General features: G+C 49.4%; 1 protein-coding gene across 13 annotated transcripts in view; it reads left to right on the top strand.

Moving 5' to 3' along the window:
- The window catches only part of PRRC2B (proline rich coiled-coil 2B), an 80,508-nt gene that overhangs the window by 36,685 nt on the left and 24,036 nt on the right, over nt 1-19,787 (top strand). For 5 of the 13 annotated variants that reach the window (XM_070378817.1, XM_070378821.1, XM_070378814.1 and 2 more), the window contains exons 6-14: nt 1,175-1,318; nt 3,197-3,438; nt 3,895-4,016; nt 4,451-4,593; nt 8,196-8,286; nt 10,587-10,779; nt 14,766-15,084; nt 16,643-16,836; nt 19,211-19,406. In XM_070378817.1, coding sequence (XP_070234918.1) covers nt 1,175-1,318; nt 3,197-3,438; nt 3,895-4,016; nt 4,451-4,593; nt 8,196-8,286; nt 10,587-10,779; nt 14,766-15,084; nt 16,643-16,836; nt 19,211-19,406 — 1,644 coding nt within the window. Of the gene's footprint in view, nt 1-104; nt 189-1,174; nt 1,319-3,196; nt 3,439-3,894; nt 4,017-4,450; nt 4,594-8,195; nt 8,287-10,586; nt 10,780-14,765; nt 15,085-16,642; nt 16,837-19,210; nt 19,407-19,787 lie in introns of all 13 variants that reach the window. The other 8 variants (XM_070378826.1, XM_070378822.1, XM_070378819.1 and 5 more) reach the window with 5 other exon arrangements.

Genomic DNA, 19,787 nt, shown 5'->3' with positions numbered 1-19,787 from the left:
TGCTCCCCTGCAGTGGGAGCTCGGAGTCTTAACCCCTGGACCACCAGGGAAGTCCGTCTGTTCATGCTTTTAAAGTATTGACTTTCATATTTCACTCCTGCCAGTGACCTTTTGATACAGTGAGGCAACTGTGAGAGCAATGGTCCTCCTTCGTGACACCTGGCGATTGTCTCTCAAGTGAATCATTGGTTAGTAATGTGTCTGTTTACCCCCCTGGTGGGTTCATTTGACCCCCCCCTGGACCTTTTTACTAAGGGGGATGGTGAACGGATGGCCACCTTGAGCTTCTGCACTAACCCTACTGCCTCTTTCTCTCAAAGTCTGCTGTCGTCAGCAGGTCCTCTGATCAATGATTCCTAGGGACAGACTTGGGTCTGTCTGGGGGTCAAGGTGAGCCACGGTTGGATATTTTACTGTGTAATGTTGCTGCTGTTAAGTTTGTGTGGTGCTGCACATGCGCTGTGTGTTCCCTGAAGGGACCAGTCCCGCTCCAAGCCCTAAAATGCATCACTTTTCAGTACCCGTTCATCGAAGAGATGATCGCAGGGTCCCAGTGCTCCTTGCTCTGAGTGGTAGGAGCGACGCTCAGGAAAGGCTATTTCTCTGCAGGGGTTGATAGTGTTGGGCACTGAATGAAAGAACAAGGAAAGAAGTTGTTCCTGGGATTATAAGAGTTAGAGTGTTTGGCCTTGCAGAACTTGAGGAGCTTTGTAGGAAATGGTTTACTAGAGTGGACAGACAATCCAGGAGGCAGTGTGAGCTGTGAGGTGTTGGGGAGGGGCATTACCTCCACCCAAAAGCTGCTGACTCCACTGGATAGGTTTCCCCAAAGACCATGCTTGGCTCCCCCTGCCCAGGACCACCGCCGAAAGGACGATACTGCCTTCCTCCAGGAGTGGGAAGGAAGGCTCAGACCACAGTAGCTGCCATACCCAACCCCTGCTGTCTGTGACCAGCTCTGGCAGGGGGCCTGCTGCGGTCTGCAGGCAGCCTCCCCTCGTCACCCTCAGGAAACCCTGGTGCCACTCTGTGGGCACAGAAGGCCAGCACAGACGGCACCGCGGGAAGCAGCGCCCTCAGAGTGGTGGGGCCGCCAGTGTGCTCCAAGGCTGAAGCAGAGAACCATGGACCCCAGTCTCACCTGCCCCCTGAGTCTTTCTGATTCTCTTGACAGGTTTAAGGGCCTCAAGCCGACTGTTATCCTTCTCTCCCGAGGAATTTCCGACGCTGAAAGCAGCTGGAGGGCAGGACAAGGCTGGCAAAGAAAAGGGCGTCTTAGATCCGTCGTATGGGCCAGGACCAAGCCTCCGCCCTCAGAGTAAGTGAGCTGCAGCCCCCGTCTGGGAACAGGAGAGTTCCCCTTCAGCTTCTACCTCTCAGACACGAGCCATCTCTCAAGCAGCCAGGCTCCTTGCCTGGAGAGCACAGCTGCCGATCCTGTACCGGGTCCTTGTGTCTGTGCACTCACTTCCCGCGCTGGGCTGAAGGTCGCGCCTCCCTTCCTGTCCTTTGGGTCAGTCCAGGCCTGTGTCCGTCTTCCCAGCAGTCATCGGAGGCTGTGCTGTGCCTGGGTGGTCACGGCAGGGACAGCTGGACCAAGGGTCAGTTAACTTGATTCCCAGTTCAAGAGCTTATCTTCTAAGCAGTGGTTTCCAGAGCTAGCTGAGTCCTGTCAGAATCACTTGGGCGTTCGTTAAGTCTGATTTCCAGCCCTCTCCTACCCCCTAGCCGAATTAGAATCTGTTTTTTAACATGTTTCTCTGGTTGAGTAGCCAGCCCAGCACTCATCTCCATGGCCCCTCATCTGGGGTCTGGCCAAGGGGTAAGCAGGGTTGTGTAGCAATTCTTATCGGTAATACTTTTTTTTTTCATAGCCTTGGGTGGTTAGAATTTAAGGTGTTGTTTGGGAATGGGATTTTCCATCAGTTTTAATCACGGATTCTGAAATAGCCCTTGAGGTGGGGAGTTGATCAGGTTTTGAAATATGAGAGACTTTTTTATCTGCTTGTTTTGATTAATTCCCAAGTTATCCCAGAGTCAGAATGGATATCCTATAAATGAAATGATCACCATGCAGCTCTTTGATAAAACATACTGTCTTCTCAGTGGTCTATGCTGGGTTATTTTGTTTGTTCCAAATATATAATCAGATTTCTTAGGCTAAAAACATCAACTTTCTGGGATTAATTAAGATGAGCTGCTGTAGGACTGTAACAGTTTAGAACTAGAAGAAGCTTCTGGAATCAGTTCTGTCTCATTGTTTGAGAAGATGAACAAGCAGATGACCTTGGGTGACCAGGGCTTGGCTAAGGTCATGTACAAGGGGACTGAAGAGTTGGGAACAGAGTGACTTTGTGGCTCCGATCCTGGGTTCCATTCTCTTAGGGGTCAAGTACTCAAGGACCTTTCATGTTTCAACTTCTGTAACTATAAGTTGACTAAAAAGAGAAGTCTTTTTGGCTCATCTGATTCCTTGTTGGCCTATAATCCCACCAGGTTTTGCTACGTTGAGCAGGAGAAAGCATCATCTTAAAACGATGGTCAGAGAGGGTTGGCAAATTTCAGTCTGTGAACTGCAGGAGGTTCCCCCAGGCCACTGTGGGAGCAGGTGGGATGAGGCCTGGGCAGGGGGGCCCAGACCCTTCCAGCCCCTACTTGAGGGAACCAGTAGCTGTTTTCTACATCACATCTAGGAAGTCCCTGACTAGAGTTAGCACTGCTGAGCAGCGTTTGAACTTGCGTCAGGAACTCTGGTTCCAACATCAAGTCCAGTGCCAAGCCCGGTACCAATCCCAATGGGACTGGGTCAGTATTAGTGGAAACAGTGGCCCAAGACTGCTCTTATGGGACCTTCTGGGTCTCTTTGGGGTGTTAGGTCTCAGGTTGTGTGATCTCTGAGTTGATGAAGGAAGACCACCCCTTGTTTACACTTGCCTTCCCTCTGAGGAGACTGTGTTTTGTGTTTCTCTGACAGTCAGACACCCTCAGCAGTTTCATACTATTGGCCAGATGTCTGCCTCCCACCTTCCCTTACAGACTTGACCAGTCGACTCAATTCTTCACTTTGGGTTTTTTTTTTGTTTTTTTTTTTTTAATTTTTGGTGAGTGAGGGGGGTCCCTTGACCTTCAGAACCTCATACAATCCCTCCTCCCCCCTCCTCTTTCCTCTCCCCTTTTGCCCCCTTTCCATTTCCAGATGTGACAAGCTGGAGGGAGGGCGGTGGGCGAAACATAATTTCTGCCACGTCTCTGAGCGCCTCCCCAACTGAGCTGGGCAGCAGGAATTCGAGTGCGGGAGACGGAGCCCCCTCCTCGGCGTGCGCCAGCGAGTCTAAGGACCCCTCGCTCCGCCCGCCTCAGCCTGTCCGCAGAGGGGCTTCACAGTTCTTGGGGAGTGTATACCACCCACCTACATACCATGACATGCTTCCTGCCTTTGTAAGTCTTCGGAGTGTGCATTCTGTCCCCACAGAGTCAGATCGTTCATGTCCAGCAGAACCTACTTCACGGGGTTGAATGTCCTCCGTGGGCGTCCCCCATCCCCGCCCAGTCTCTCTGCCCTGGTGCCTTACCCTGAAGGTTTCCATTGCTTTTGCATTTTCATTCCCCCTGTTTCAAATTTTAAGGGCCTCTGGCTTCTTTCCCTGGTGATGCGGATGTTATCTTAACCTTGGTTCTTTTAGAAGAAGGAGAGGCAGGTATTCCCCAAGACACAAGTCCCCAGATTTGTGTACTGATGGCAGGAAAAATGGGGGAGATGGTGATAGGATTAATTGGGAAACCCCAAGACTTTCCTGTTTCTGTTTCCCATTTGCCAGAACAAATTCTGGTGCCAGTGGAACTTAGACTCTGGGCCATTACTGGAAAACCCTGTTCATTGATGTTATGTTTCAGATGTGTTCGCCACAGTCATCAGAGAACCAGGGTACAGTGGAACGAGGATCTTTTCCCCTTCCTCAGCTCCGTCTTGAACCCCGTGTTCCTTTTAGACAGTTCCAGATGAATGACCAAGACGGGTAAGGCCATTGCATTGTAGTCACGGATGTAGAAGTCACCCTGGTTGGTGATATTGGGACAGTACAGTGGGTTTACATAGGAAAGTGCTTTGAGACCTCAGAAGCTAGAGACCCACCTGATACTCCAGGGTGTGTGGGAGGGCTGGCCTCTGGGGCAAAACGAGAGGAGGGGTTGTGAGTTCAGGTTCCTGATAGTTGTTTATTGCTGTCACCGTAGATTTAACACCGAGCATCTAAAACTGTAAAATGAAGCAGAACTTCTCTTGGGGATGTATTTGTTGATTATATGTTCTTTAAAAAGGGGAGGATTATAATATCAAGGGCACACGTGAACCTTTGCAGTGAGGGATGTAGTTTTGGAGAAGTATTTGGGTTTGCTTCCATCTGTGTATTTGACACCAGCCCAGCGTCTTTACCCTTCTCTCTGTCATCAGAAAAGAAAATAGACTGGGAGTGAGCCGCCCGATCCGTCCACTGAGGCCGCTGGTGGAGCGGGTGCCACGACCCACCATCGTCAATGCAGAAAACCTGAAGGGCCTCGATGACCTGGACACTGACGCCGACGATGGCTGGGCAGGTGGGTGGTGGCATTTGCCTGTGGGCTCTCGACTGGCGGTTCAGCAGGCGGGGATTGCACTCTTGTTTCTGCTTCTTGCCAAGGTTGGCAGTTCCTGTGACAGAGTCTACGGGGACCCCTGAGGGCAGGGGGCAGCAGACAGCCTTGGGCCCTGAGAGATCCTTGCTGGTACCCTTACCAGCAGTTGCTTCCTCACGCAGCCACGTTGTCTGTCTTGGTCTTTCATCTTACTCTTGGAGGGAGAAAGAGTTTTTGTAACGAAAGAGTTAAAACAGGAGTGTGATGAGCCCCACACAGTGCCCTGTCACTGCATTTCAGCAAGTTCCAACATTCTTCATTCTCATAATCACCCACACTCCTGATCTGATTATTTTCTTTAAAAATTCTTTTGGATGTTTGTTTCCAAGTAAAAGGCACACATTTAGTTGTACAGTTTTGGTAAACCCATTTGCTTGAGCAGCACAGCCACGTCAAGACACAGTGCTCACTTGTCCCTTCCCAGCCAGTCTTCCTCCTGACTCTGCCCAAGGCCTCCCCCTTCTGATGAATCCTAACTGCAGATGGGTGGAGTGGTGCAGCTTTCCTTCAGCTGTAAGGTTTGTGAGATCCATCAATGTTATTACATATGTCCGTGGTTGCTTTTAATTACTGAGGTATGTGTCATTGTATCAAATCCTGTAATTTGCCCGAAAGTTTATTATGGATGCTGTTGTCCTTTCTCTTGAGTTAATATCCAGTAGTGGAGTCGTTGGTTAAAGAGGAGGTGTGTGATTAGGTTTGTCAGAAGCACGCAGACCTCCGTGGTGGCTGGTGTGCACTCCAGCGGCAGTTCTGAGAATTTGGCTCTGCATCCTTACAGTGCTCTGATGTTCATCTCTTTAATTTTAGCCATTCCAGTGGGTGTGTAGCGTTAGCTCATTGTGCTTTTAATTTGCATCTTGCTGATGAGTAATCATACACTCGTTTTCATGCCGATTTGGCTACTGGTATCTTTTTTGAGTGTTCAGATACACATCCTTGGAGACTTAACATTTCACAAAAGTTTTGATCCATTTTCTCAGCACTGCGTTTTGATTAGCAGAAGTTTTAAATTTTGGTGAAGTTTAACTTATAAATTTGTGTTTTTTATGGTTTATTGTGTCTTTTATAAAAATCTTTGTCCCTCCTGGTGGCAAAGAAACTCCCTTATGTTTTATAATTTTAACACTGATTTTTAGATGTGTGGTCCATGTATTAATTTGTATATGGTGTGAGATGGGAGTCAGGGTTCATTTTAATCCAACAGGATACCCAGTTGTTCTACACCATTTGTGACAAGACTCCTCTTTCCCTGTGGCATTGCTTTGACACCTTTGCCAACAGTTGATTGATCACATAAGTGTGGGCCTAATTCTGGACCCTGTTTGTTCTATTTATTCATCCTTATGCAATACCACACTGTAGCTCTGTAGTAAGTTAGTGTAAGTTTCCCAGCTTTGTTTATTTTTAAGGTTATTTTACTCTTCTAAGTCCATTTTCATATAATTTTAGAATCTTTTTTTAAAAAAATGATGTATGTAAGATTTGTAATGATATAGATATCACTCTTTTTCATCCCTGATAATTAGGTAATTTGTATTTTTTTCTCTTGTTCACTTCTGCCAAGAGCTCATTAGTTTTACTCATCTTTACAAAAAGCTTTTGGCTTTAGTTTTCTCCATTGTTTTGATTATTTTCTAGTTCACTGATCATTTTAATTGGAACTTTCTAGATTTCTCATTTAATTCCATTGTAGTCACAAGGACGTATTCTGTGTGACTTCCATTCTTTCCAGTTTATTAAGACTGGTTTTATCACTAAGATACGTGGTCTGTTTTGGTGAATAGTCCAAGTGCATTTGAAAAGAGTGTATTCGATAGTTGGATATCACATTCTCTATGTATCAGTTTAGTCAGGGTGGTTGGTAGTGTTGTTCATAACATTTTTGTCTAGTTCTATCGTTACTGAAAGTAAGGTATTAGACTGTCTACTACAATTGCAGATTTATCTGTTTCTCCCTTTAATTCTGTCAGTTTTTGCTTCATTTATTTTGAAGCTGTTCCACACATTTTTTATTTTTATGACTGATGTGCTGACCGTTTATATTGTTTTCACATACTCTTCATCTCTCCTAACACTTCTTGCTTGGAGTCTGTTTCACCCAGTGTCAGATCATTGTTCTGACGGTATTTATTGCTGTCGTGCTGTGTTTTTGCACCCACACCCTTCAGCCCACTTGTGTCTGTATGCAGCGCGAGGCTCTGGGAGATGGTATGTGATCATACTTGCTTTGTTGTCAAATCTAACTCTAACTGGATTGGGCTTTTTGTCACATCCCTTTTTTCAGTGATATAATTCATGTGACAGATTTTCGTATTATGTAAAATTTGCCCCCTTAAAGTCTACCATTCAGAGATTATTAGTATATTAACAAGTTTGTGCAGTCATCCCCACTGTTGAATTCCAGAATATTTCCATCACCCACAGAAGAAGCCCCATACCCATGAGCACTCACTCCCAGTGACCCCTCCCTCCACACACAGCCTCTGGCAAGCACCATCTACTTTCTGTCTGTGGATTTACGTGTTTTGGATGTTTTGTACAAATGGAGTCTCACAGTAGGCTATGAGGCCTTTCACACCTGGCTCCATCACTCAGCATGATGTCTTCAGGGGTCATCATGTTGTAGCGTGTGTGTGAACTTTTTTTTTTTAATATGGCCAAATCCTGTTCCATTGTGTGCATCTGCTGCATTTTGTGTACTTGCTCATCAGTTGATGGACACGTTCTGCCGCCTGAGCCACTCGGGTTGGGGAAGGCCCTGGGGTGAAGCAGCCACTCTCAGATCTCACCTCTCGGGAGTGTGTGTTGGCAGGGAGGCCTCCTGGCTGGTTTCTACCTGCTTCTGCTCACTCCTCACCTTCTAACACACTTGCAGAAAACTTGGTCTGCACAGATTTAAGGACTGTTTTCTTAACAGCATTAATTTAACCAGGGAGGCTACTGTGCTGTGACCAAAGCCAGTACTGTCTTTCGCTTGTATTTTTGTTGGTGTTGTTTGTTTAATTTATTTATTTTTTAATTGAAGGATAATTGATTTACAGAATTTTGTTGTTTTCTGTCAATCTTCAACATGAGTCAGCCATAGGTGTACATATAGCTCCTCCCTTTTGAACCTCCCTCTCTCTCCCCATCCCCCCTCTAGGTTGATACAGAGCCCCTGTTTGAGTTTCCTGAGCCAGACGGCAAATTCCCGTTGGCTATCTATTTTACATATGGTCACTTGTATTTGTTTTAATATGATATATGTTTATTTGGCTGCATCACGTGTTCGTTGTGGGATCCAGACCCCTGAGCAGGGGTCAGGCCTGGGCCCCTGCATTGGGAGCGTGGGGTCTTGGTCTGTGTCCTCCACCTCTCTCTGCAGTGTGTGTTCTGGTGGTGGCAGCCGGGGGTGCCCCTTAGCCAGGTGGGCTGGCGCCCTTCCTGCCTGGAGGCAGTGCTCCCCCCGCCCCCAGCGGTGCTCTTCCCACTGTTGGGATGTGCATCTTGTCTCCTTCTTGCTGGCCCTCCTCCTGTTGCAGGCCTCCATGAAGAAGTGGACTACTCCGAGAAGCTGAAGTTCAGTGATGATGAGGAGGAGGAGGAAGTGTTGAAGGACGGCAGGCCAAAGTGGTAAGGGCGCCATCCCTGCTCACAGCACCGCTCCCGGTGGCGGGGGTTGAGGGGGGCATGTGACACTTTACAGATGTATGTGCACTGGTGTTCTCAGTGCTCCCGTGCACTTTGCATGTCCTGATCACCCCGGCGACCTCACGTGGCCAGACACCGTTTCCATTTTGCAGATGGAAGGACAGCTGTTTGGGGGCGGGGAGCCAGGGTGGTCACCAGGCGTGGGTGGCTGAGTCCTAGCTATTTAGCCACCGTGCCCGCATTTTTCCCAAGTGTGTCTTGTAGACTGACTGTTCTGCAGACTGCCATGAGTGTGTGGTGCCCCTAAAGGCTTCTCTGGCCAAGCAGACTTGGGAAACCGCCTGGGTTCAGCTCTACTCCAAGGGTGCCCAGAGCCTAGGATGTGCGTGCTACAGCCTGCTGGGGATCTGGGCGTGGGGGGGAAGCCGAAAGTGGGGTATGCCACGTTGCCTAAGCATATTTGACAACTTGAATCTTTTCTCTCTCTTTTTTTGGATCATTTCATTGGATTGATGCTTGCTCCCAATACCATTTGGAAAATACTTAAATTGTAGTCTAGCCAGTCTAGTTTTTAGCAGAATACCAGTAGCATGGGTTTGTACTTTTAAAGTAGTACCTATGGTCGCTTTAATTTGCATCCCCACCCCACCAGCACCCCAGTATTGGCAAATGTGGATGCTTCTCTTTGTATGGAATTGCCTGTTTCCTTTGTATATATATCTGTTAGACTTACTGTGCTTTCTGTTAAAATGTGAGTACTGGTTTATATTGCTTAGATAGTAGTGTTTTGGTATTTTTTCCTTTTGTCTGTTTCACTGTCAGTAATTGAATGTTTATGTAGTGGGTCTGCAAGTCTTGTGTCATCTTCGGCTTCATGGCTCCTCTTCTGCAGGGAGCTGGTAATGCTCTTCTGTCACTCTTCCTCAGCTGGCACACAGGCAGTTAGCTAATTGAGGCTTCTGTAATTTATTTTAATGCTGCTTGATTTCAACTGAAGCTTTGGATGCCCTTGGGAAAGAAATATCTATGGGTCAGTTTTTGGAACTAAGCTCAGAAGGAGATGTGATCCAGAATTTAAATCAGTGGAAATGTGAAGCCCTGTAGATTCATTGGAGCAGCAGGCCACTCCGTTCCTCTCTCTGAATTGATGTGACCTGACTGTCCATCTGAGAGAGTGAGACTCTGGCTGTAGTGACCAGGGACACACCACATTGAGTCCCCAAGCCGGCCACCACTCAGTGTTCTCTGAGCTGGCTGAGACTCCTCCTGCAGCCCCCACACGTGATGGGCTCCCGAAACCTCCCTGGCTCCATCCCTTCCTGTTCACTGTCTCTGGGAACACTGGGACCTGCATCCTTTCTTTTACGCAGCATCCAGAGGCTGGCCAGCCTGTCCCTCCTTCCCTGTCACCGTCGCCCTGTGGCTTAGTCATCATCTTTGAGAGACTTGGGTCTTTCCTGGCAGATCAGGAACCTTTTGTGGGCCCCACACCTCGGCTTGCCGTCAGGAGGCACCGGCAGTCGTTGCTCTGTCTCTGGTCTTCTGACTCTCCTCACCTGCCTCATCTCCCTCCACCTCCAGAGTGTCTGTGCATGTGTGTGTGTGCGTGCAGGAGCACGTGTATTAGCCAGGCCTGACTCCCTGGCTTTCTCTGTGCTCCCCCTGGGCTTTTGGGCACCACTTCTGCACTAGCAGAGGTGTGAGTAGATGCACACGTGTTTTGTCACAGAGCCTTTGTTTGCACCACAGCGTGTAAAGGTGAGCACCACTCAGCAAGCCTTCCCGGAGCCTCTGCTGGCGTCTGTCTCCTCCTCCTCTATCCAGTGTGTGCGTTGCTCCTCCTGCTCTTTGTAATGTATCACTTAGTGAGCCTTCTGCTGTCGTGAGGAGCATTTGTTCAGTCCTGGGACGGGGCTTTGGCATAGACAGAAGGGCCTGCAGTGGGAGGCCTGGGTTCAACTCTGTTAGTTCTTTCTTGTGAACAGCTCCCCAACTTCCCGGAGACTCAGTGACCAGCTCTTTAAAATGGAGGAAGTAGAGGCGTTTTTGTTTTTGTTTTTTTTGCAGTAGATGAAGTAATGGGTGTGAGGCATCCTGACTGGAGCTGTGTCTTTAAGACTGACTTGGTAAAATGGGTGCTGGTGTAGGTGCTCTGGGTGGGTGCGCCGTGGGTCTTTTATGAAGGAAATCAGTTTGTAGAAGCTAACTTTCGAATTGCTAATGGTCTGATGAGACCATGCCTGGGCCAACCAGGAAGACCAAGTCTTCACGGTTTGTCCTAGGAACAGTTGGGACCCCAGGAGGCAGCGGCAGTTATCCTTGAGCTCTGCAGACAGTGCTGATGCCAAGCGCACCCAAGAGGAAGGAAAAGACTGGAGTGAAACAGGAGGCGTGACCCGTGTCGTCCGGAAGGTGCCGGAACCTCAGCCGCCTTCCAGGAAGCTGCACAGCTGGGCGTCAGGCCCTGACTACCAGGTACCGTGGGCACTGCGGGGGAGGAGTCCTGTGCCCGTTTGGCTGGGGGACATGGATGTTCGTGTGCGCATACACAAGCCCTTTCCAAGTTCAGCTGACTAGAGATCCAAGGCAGAGACTCCAGCAGGTCACCTGAAAGGCTGTTCTATGCATTTACAGTGAACAGGAAGGGATGGAGCCAGGGAGGTTTCAGGAGCCCACCGTGCGTGGGGGCTGCAGGGGGAGTCTCAGCCAGCTCAGAGAACACTGAGTGGTGGCTGGCTTGGGGACTCAATGTGGTGTGTCCCTGGTCACTACAGCCAGAGTCTCACTCTTTCAGATGGACATTCAGTTAGGTTTCACTGAGTTCAGTAGTCTGGTTGGTTTTCTGAAAAAGTCTAAGCAGACATTTCTCTCTCTCTTTTTCTAAGCTATTTTAAATTGGAGGATATTTGCTTTACAGTATTGTCTTGGTTTCTGCCCTACATTAACATGAATCAGCCATAGGTATAATATGTCCCCTCCCTCTTGAACCTCCCTCCCTTTTTGTTTTTTTTTGACCGCACTGTGCAGCATGTGGGATCTAGTTCCCTGCCCAGAGATTGAACTCGGGCCCCCTGCGTTGGAAGCACAGTCTTAACAACTGGACCTCCAGGGAAGTCCCTCTTTTTATTTTTTTTTAAAGTTAAAAATTATTCTTTTAAGATTTTGAGAACAGTCACAAACTTACAGAAAAGTTGGTGTAATGCAAAGAATATTTTTTCCTGAGCCGTTTGAAGAGTAAGTTGCTAGTCTGATCAGGCTCCACCATACAATGAATGCTTCTTAGGTCAGCACAGTCGGATCCAGGAAGCTCGCGTTGACGTACCACTGCCACCTCGTCGGCAGACCCCATCCCACTGCCCCCACTGCCCAGTTGATGGTCTTGGTGCAGAGGAATCTGGGTCAGGGTCAGGTGTCCTTCAGTGTGAGGTGGACCCTCAGCCTCTGCTCCGCTTTCCTGAGGTTGACGCTCTGGAAGATCAGAAACCAACTGCTTTGTGCAGTGTGCCGTTTGTCTGGAGCTTCCTCATGGTGGCGTTCAAGGCTTCCCTTTTTTGGCTAGAGTCTCTCAGAATTGGCACTGACTGTTCTCATTGCTCCCGCCTGGGTGACCCTGGTCCCTCTCTGCCTGCTGTGACAGCCTTACTTTAATCTCAGGATTGAGGTGCTGGCTACTGGGTTTCACAACATCGAGCTTTCACATGCACCACAGATTCATAATTGATAGCAGTTTTGTGGCTAGTTACTTTAAGACTATGAATATCCAGTTTCTCATCAAATTTTTAATTATATTGTTTCTGTGGATGTTCAGGTTTTCTTTGGTTTGGGGGCTTCAGGCTGGCAGCCGGGTGCTTTTCACTGTCTCCATTCTTTTTTTGAGGGATTCCTTGCTTTCTGGTAGAATAAGCTTTTCCAAGCTCATTTTGTCCTTATCTAGCTTTGGAGTCAGCCTTTAATGACACTTATAAATCAGTATGTGGGCACCAGGAGTGCTGCTGCTTCTGGCCTTTTCCGTGGATAGTTGGGAAGTGTATGTACGTGAGAGAGACACACACACAGACACATACACATGGAGTTGGGGAATGTATGTATGTGAGACACACACACACACACACACACTTCATTCTGGCTGTTTCCCGTTGTCTCCCTAGTCTTCCTGTTTCTACCCTCACCCTGTCCCTTGCACAGGTGCTCTCCTCAGCTCCTCAGATGTCAGCCCCTCTCCCAGAGACCCTGAATTCCCTGCTGAACCATCTCTTCTAGAAGTTCCTTCCTCCTCCCACTTGATTGGGCTCCACCTTCCTCCTCAGCCACACCTCCATGTGGACACCCTGCTCAGCTGCCTAGGTTCTGACCCTGCCCTGAGCTGTCTGACCCCCTGGGCGCAGGCCTGGCGCTGCTGCATTGCCTGACTCTGGGATGGAACTGAGCAGGAAGGGTGAGCTGCGGAGGGGAGGCATTCATTTAAACAGACTGGCAGCCTTGCCATTTCCAGTGCCCTGTGCTGTTTAAAGGACTTCCACGTCTTCCTCTAAAGTGAAAATACCCGTTATCTTGAGTCTTTTGTGCTGAGCACATATCATCTCTTGCTAGGCATTGTGCTCATACAGGGGACACAAGAATGAAAACAGACTCAGTACAGCTCTTAGGAATTATCTTGCGATTAACCCAGATTTCATCCTTATATTGGGGTTGCTCAGTATTCAAAAGAAGGTTCTTTTTACTTTGATCTGCTCATAACAACCCTGAATTATCTCGAGTGTTTTTATTATCTAGAGTCAACAAAGATAAAAATCTCTTATCATTTCATGAATCCAAATTTCTGAAAAGATTGTCACAGCTTAAATGTTTTGCAGAATATTTAGTTTATAAAATGATAGCTCACTTCAGGCAGTTTTGAAAGGCATATGTATAGTTTTAATGAGATGCACATACCCTTTGATGGTATTTAATTTCTGGGAAATTGTGAAGGGAATAATCAGGGGTACGCCTTAGGGATCATCCAGGTGTCCTGAGCATCAGGGGGTGAGATGTGTCCTGGTGAAGACTCGAGGTGAGATAGTACATGGCTGTTACAGTGCCTGGACAGATGGCAGTGGTCGGGGCAAAGTAAAAGGAGAGTGCACACTTGGCCCCAATTATATTATGTAAAAAGTACCTTTGTGCTTCTAAATTAGACATTTATAATCTTGTAGTAATTGTCTCTGGATTATAAGAAGTTAGTTTTTAGAAGAAAAATCACTCTCTACTGTCACTGCTACTTACTGCTTTTATGGAGGTGTAATTTACATAAAGGGCTTCCCTGGCTTCTCAGTGGTATAGAACCTGCCTGCCAGTGCAGGAGACATGGGTTCAATTCCTGGGTCAGGACTGTCCTGTGGAGAAGGAAATAGCAACTCACACCAGTACTCTTGCTTGGGAAGTCCTGTGGACAGAGGAGCCTGGCGGGCTACAGTCCATGGGGTAATAAGGAATCAGACACAACTGAGCAACTGAGCACTATTTTAAACCTGAGGCAGCCTTTCTCTTGAACCTTATAGTCCATGGGGTTGCAGAAGAGTCGTACAAGACTTAGCAACTGAACGATGACAATTAAAATACAAGAAAAGACACAACAGATCTTGGTTTTATATGTCTGATGACTTTTCAACAGTTACATTCATCTGTGTAACTATCCCTCAAAACAAGAAGTTGCTGTTTTTCTGCCAGTTGTATGTCATTAGACTTCCAGCGGCTGGGGTCCAGGGACCCAGCCCATCCTTTGGACTGCTGCATATTCTGCTGTGCAGCCTCTCTTCCTGCAAATCAGTAAGAAATCTTCCCAGAATGGAGAGGTTTTCACACTGCATCGTTGGCACCCTATTGGTTGTCTAGTAACTTAACAATCAACTTGAGACTTAAAAGTAGATAAAATACCTTGAAGAGATGTTTTTAGAGATGCTGTTTCGTTTTTACATTTGATCAGTTTGAAACCTCACGTGTGAGTGTGAGTTCTGGTGTCTTGGGGCTCTTTGTATCCAGAGGTTCATCTGCTCTCGTGGGAGGAGCAGTAGGGCAGCTCTGTGGCTGAGGAGTGATGAGCATGTGGTTTTCTGCTCCTGTTCTTTAGCAGTGGATACCCTGACCTTGCATGCCCAGAGATGGCTGCCGGAGTGCCTATTCTCTTGAGTGTTTCCTGCATTTCAGTCATGGTGTTAAGAGGTTTGCAAATGATTCCGTGCACCTTTACAACCCAGAGGGCTTCCTTGATTATCAACAGTTTCCAAAAGAGAAATTAGGGTTTAGACTGTTGGTGCTTGCCCAGCCCTCTTTCCAAATACAGTGTAGGGCAGAACAGGATCGAAGCTCAGGTCCTCTTGCCATAGGCCTCTTGAAGGTGCCCAAGGGTCTTGAGAAGGGAGCTGACCCCCTCCAGGTGGTGACCTGTCTCTGAGTTGTGACATCCTCTGACCGTCTTCTCTCAGCAGAAATCCTCCATGGGCACCGTATTTCGGCAGCAGTCTGCCGAGGACAAAGAGGACAAGCCCCCACCGCGGCAGAAGTTTGTCCAGTCTGAGATGTCCGAGGCTGTGGAGCGAGCCCGGAAGCGCCGGGAGGAGGAGGAGCGCCGTGCGCGCGAGGAAAGGCTGGCTGCCTGTGCTGCCAAACTCAAGCAGCTTGACCAGAAGTGCAAGCAGGCTCAGCGGGCCAGTGAGGCCCAGAAGCAGGCAGAGAAGGAAGCTCCCCGCTCTCCGGGGGCTGAGAAGGTGACTCCCCAGGAGAACGGCCCTGCCGTCCACAAAGGTGAGCAGTGAGCCTGGCCCCTGACCTGGAAACAAGGGCTGTGTCACTGGGCATCTCCCTGGCTTCTTAGCATGAACTGTGGCCAATGGCTGGATACACAGGGATCCCAGTTGTTAAGAGTTCAGGCCTGGATCAGGGGCCTGGGTTCACGTCCTGTTTTCACCACTGAAGCCAGCTGGCCACGTGCTTCCCCTCTGACACCTCCCCTCTGACTTCCCACTTTCCTCGCCCATGAAGTGGGTTGGGGAGAGTTTGTACCCACCTCCTGTGCTCAGGGTCCTGGGAGATGATGTCACAAAGCACATGGCACATTTCTACATGCAGAAGCACCTGCCTTCTCACAGGTGCTTCTAACGAAGCACTGTCTTCATTACCACTACTGCTTGGCAGAGGAGATGTGGGTGCCGGAGGACCTCAGTAGGAGCACAGCACTCTCTGTGACGCTGAAGGAAGCCTGCCCACTTTTTAGAATACATTTTCCCTGATGTTATTCCTAAAAGGACTGGATCACGTGGCTGCACTAGAGACACCAAACAGTGTTAAGTGGTGAAGGGTGTCTCTTGCTCTAGTTTTTAATAATATGATCAGTTATGTTCTTTGTGACTTTCTTAAATGAACTCAAACAAAGTCTCTAAAGTAGAGAAGGGCCTGATGTTAGTTTTAGTTGCTGAAAGCTTCTCAGATGGAGGGCGTACCAGTGACCTGGTGGTCATCAGCGCCCTTTTGGCCGAGGAACTCAGATGCTGGTCCTTCTGTAAATGCTGTGTCACTGAAGTCTGGGTGAAGCCTGGGCCCAGTGTCAGGGACCTACTGAGGGGGCAGTAGAGAGTCAGGGAGTGGACCGCAGGGTGTAGAGTGGGCCTGGGTGTGGGATGTGTCCCCGGCTCTTCCATATGCCCCCTGCCCATCATCATTCCTCTGGAACGCTGCCCTACCTCCAGGCTTTGCACTGGTGTTTGCTCTCTGCAGTAGATTTCTTAAGAATGGAAACATCAGTTATAATAAAGCTGGAAAAAAGAATGCAAAGCTGGGATGGGGAAGACAGCAGGGGATTCCAAGGGGCACAGTCTTGGAGATGGTGGGGAGCATTCCATTTGAAGTGCACTCCGTGGACTGGCCCAGTTAATGCTCACAGAAGCCTCGTGGGATAGTTGCAGCTGTCGTCCTCAGAGGGGCTGCCTGGCTGGCCTGACTCACATAAATGGATGGAGGTGGGGGCACGTGGGCTCCCTTTGAGGCCTCATCCACTCTGTTGCGCTGGGTCCATTTTAATAGACCCTCTCTCACTTGGAATTGTATCCCAGCTCTACTGCCGACCGTGCGACTTCAGGCAATTCATCTGATCTCTCCACCCTTCGTTTTCTAATCTGTGATGGGGGCCAGGGGGAGGCTGTGAGCTTGGGCATGGGAAGTGTTAGCTCAGTGCTGGGGTTTGGGGATGCAAGTAGTTTAGCAGTGGAAAGTATGTGCCTACAAGAAAAAGCATTTGCCATTAAATATTCACTCAGCCAAGCTTTCATGAACTGACCTGGCCACTCCCCAATTACTTGTTCTGTAGGCTCCCCTGAGTTCTCTGCCCAGGAGACCGCCAGCACGTTTTCAGAAGAAGCCCCCACAGCTCCTCCAGCAGTGGCTCAGAGCGGTGGCAGTGAGGAGGGGCCCCGGGAGGCTGGCTCCCCTGCACAGGAATTCAACAAGTACCAAAAGTCACTCCCTCCCAGATTCCAGCGCCAGCAGCAGCAGCAGCAGCAGGTAAACAGGAGACGCTTAGCCCATATTGTAAACAGACCCGCCCCTCCGTCTCCCTGGCCCCTTCAATTAAAGCAGATGACACCCACCCTCCTGTACCCCAGTTGCCAGCAGGGACGTGGAGAGTGGGGGCCTTGGAGATCAGCCCTGGCCTTTCGTTTCTCCAGGTAATTCATCCTCTGGATGAAAACCTTTGTTGGTAGTTTGTGGACCCTGTTGGCTAGCATTGAAAGGAATGGCTGGTGGTGTCTGAGTGGTTTTTTCACTGAGAGGTGTACAATGTGGCCACTCTTCAAACTGACGGCGGCCCCACCCTGGAGCCTCTCTGGGAGGAAGAGGCCTGGGGGCTGTGTGGAGAGCACTGGAGAGGAATGTTGGCTTTGAGTTAAGGGCGGAGGCTTGTAGGATTCCGTCAAACAGCTTTGGGTTCTGGTGCTAATGGTGCTGCTTATCTAGCCGTGTGGGCCTTGGACAGGTCGGTGTGAAGCGGAAGGAATGAAGCCCTGACTCGGCGTGGCGGTGAGGAGTCTGCGATGCCTGTAGACTAGTTTATCGGTGGTCCAGTAGTGTCTTTATTGGTGTTCCATTAATGTTCTTAAAACGTTGTCTCTCTCTTTGTTTTGGCTGTGCCGGGTCTTCGTGGTGGCATGTCAGCTTCTCTGGTTGCAGAGTATGGGCTTAGGTGCCCTGTTGCATATGGGATCTTAGTTCCCTGACCAGGGATCAAATCTGTGTCCCCTGCATTGAAAGGTGGATTCTTAACCAGTGGACCCCCAGGGAAGTCTGGTAAATTATTGTTAGTAATCGAAAATGTTCCAAAATGCGGGTGCCCTGGGGAAACAGATCAAATTTTACAGCTTTACCCAGAAGTTTTTTAAAGTTGCCTTTACAACCTTCACCCCAGACCCTGTTTCCCTTGGGCTCCTAGGAAGCATTCCAGAAGCCCACCGTGGCCTGTGTTCTAGACAGTTAGGTACGTTCATTGTGCTGTTGTAGTTTTGTACCGTGAGCAGGCACCATGCAGTGACTCCTGGGCTTGGTGAAGATTTACTGCCCACTGGAGAGATCTCTGGAGTCACTCCAGCCAGACACAGTTGTAACAGCTGCTCTAGGGAAGTCTTCTGGGGAGGGTGGGGATGGGCAGTGACAGGTAAATCCTTCCTGAAGAGTAGGAGAAAGCCTGAACGTGCCAGAGTAGCCTGAGGGAGTCTGGCAAATGGACTGTCGATTTGCTTCCCTGGGGACCTGGGGTTTAGACAGGAGGAGGAGCTGTGGGCAGAGCCCTAGAGAGCTCCGCTTACTGAGTGCCGAGTGCTCCTAAGAGGTGCTGGGAGCACCGGCGAGCCATCCGGGGAACCCAGCCCAGGCTGGAGTTGAGCCTGCTGGCTGGTGGGATAGGGCATGCTGGGTCAGCTGTCCCACTTGTTTGACTGTATCTGTGTCTGGCCAGGATGCTGGTTTGGGGTCCGCTTGTGAGGAAAGCCCCGGGGGTCACTGGTGCTGTGGAGCAGGTCTGAAATGAACCCTCATTGGGTCTAGGTCCTTGATTTTTAATACTCTTTTGATGTGTTAGTTCATTCATGCAGTGAACTCTTTCCATACCTTGTCTGATGGTAGAGGTGAGTGGACTGCAGTGAACTTGGCATATGATCCCCTGATATAGGGAAGGGAGGCAACCGCAGGAGAAACACCAGTGCTGTGAGAGCCGAGAACAGGGTACCTGACCTTCCTTGGAACTTGTGGCAGGCTTCCGAGAGGAAGTTCTCTTTAAGCTGAAACCTGAAGGAGGGGTGTGGGTGAACAGGTTTGGGGCCCAGGGAACAGATGGCCCAGCGTGTTTCCAAGGCCTGAAGCAGGCAGGCAGGCAGGTGTGTGGACTGGAGGCTGGGGCAGTAGTGGGAGGTGATGCTGGAGAGGCAGATGGGTCAAGACCCTATAGATCACATGTAGCCCCATGGATCCCAGCTGTTAGATGGAGAACTGTGGAGAACCCAGGAGGACTCTGGCCGTGATCAGGGTATCGGAGTGTGGAGAATGAATTGAAGGGACAGTGGGGGCTGGGGATGGGGAGGAGCATTGGGGAGAGGTGCTCTGGGAGGTGTGCTGGTCACGTGTCAGCTCCAGGAGAGCCTTTGATCTGCGTGAGCACCCAAGCTACCGTGTGTAGTGGAGGAGCCCAAGGGCCCTGTGTGACGATGGGATGACTGTGCATCCGTCCTGGGAGAGGGCCTGGGCCTGAACGTGGTCTTGCGTACACTGGGGCCTGCCCTCTCTGGTCTTCTGTCTGGGTGGGTTTTCCCTGGAAGCTTGTGTATGCGGGCACGCGCAGCCTGTCTGCTCCGTGGCACCTGTGCAGCCAGATCTCTGTCTCTGCCAGGAGCAGCTGTACAAGATGCAGCACTGGCAGCCGGTGTACCCTCCGCCGTCCCATCCACAGCGCACCTTCTACCCGCACCACCCCCAGATGCTGGGCTTCGACCCCAGGTGGATGATGATGCCCTCCTACATGGACCCACGGATCCCGCCCACTCGGACCCCAGTGGATTTCTACCCCTCGGCCCTGCATCCCTCAGGTAAGCACCAAGGTGCAGTGAAGGCCAGGGTATGTGGTGTGGGCAAGGGCGTTGCCTTGGGAGGTAGACAGACCCCACCTGGATTCCAGTCTGGCCTCTGTGCAAGTCACATATCCAGTCTGAGTTATAACCTCCTTGTTTGCAAAATGAGGGTGTAATAGTACCTCCTACAAAGAATTGTTAGGAAGAGACTAAGATTATGAATCATAAATTGTCTTTGTTAATTTTCGTATCTCTGCTCCATTCTTGAGTGTTCTTTATGTTCTCTCTTTTCCTTGATTAGTCTTTCCCAAGGTTTGTCAAATGCCATTTTTTTAATGCCATTTTTTAAAAAGTATCTTTTGAGGTTCTTAATTCCTGTCTTTTATTTGGTTTTTATTT

This window comes from Bos mutus, chromosome 11, assembly GCF_027580195.1.
Source record: "Bos mutus isolate GX-2022 chromosome 11, NWIPB_WYAK_1.1, whole genome shotgun sequence".
Taxonomy (NCBI): Eukaryota; Metazoa; Chordata; class Mammalia; order Artiodactyla; family Bovidae; genus Bos; species Bos mutus.
The sequence above is the reverse complement of the archived record's forward strand: the minus strand, read 5'-3'. Positions and strand labels throughout refer to the sequence as shown.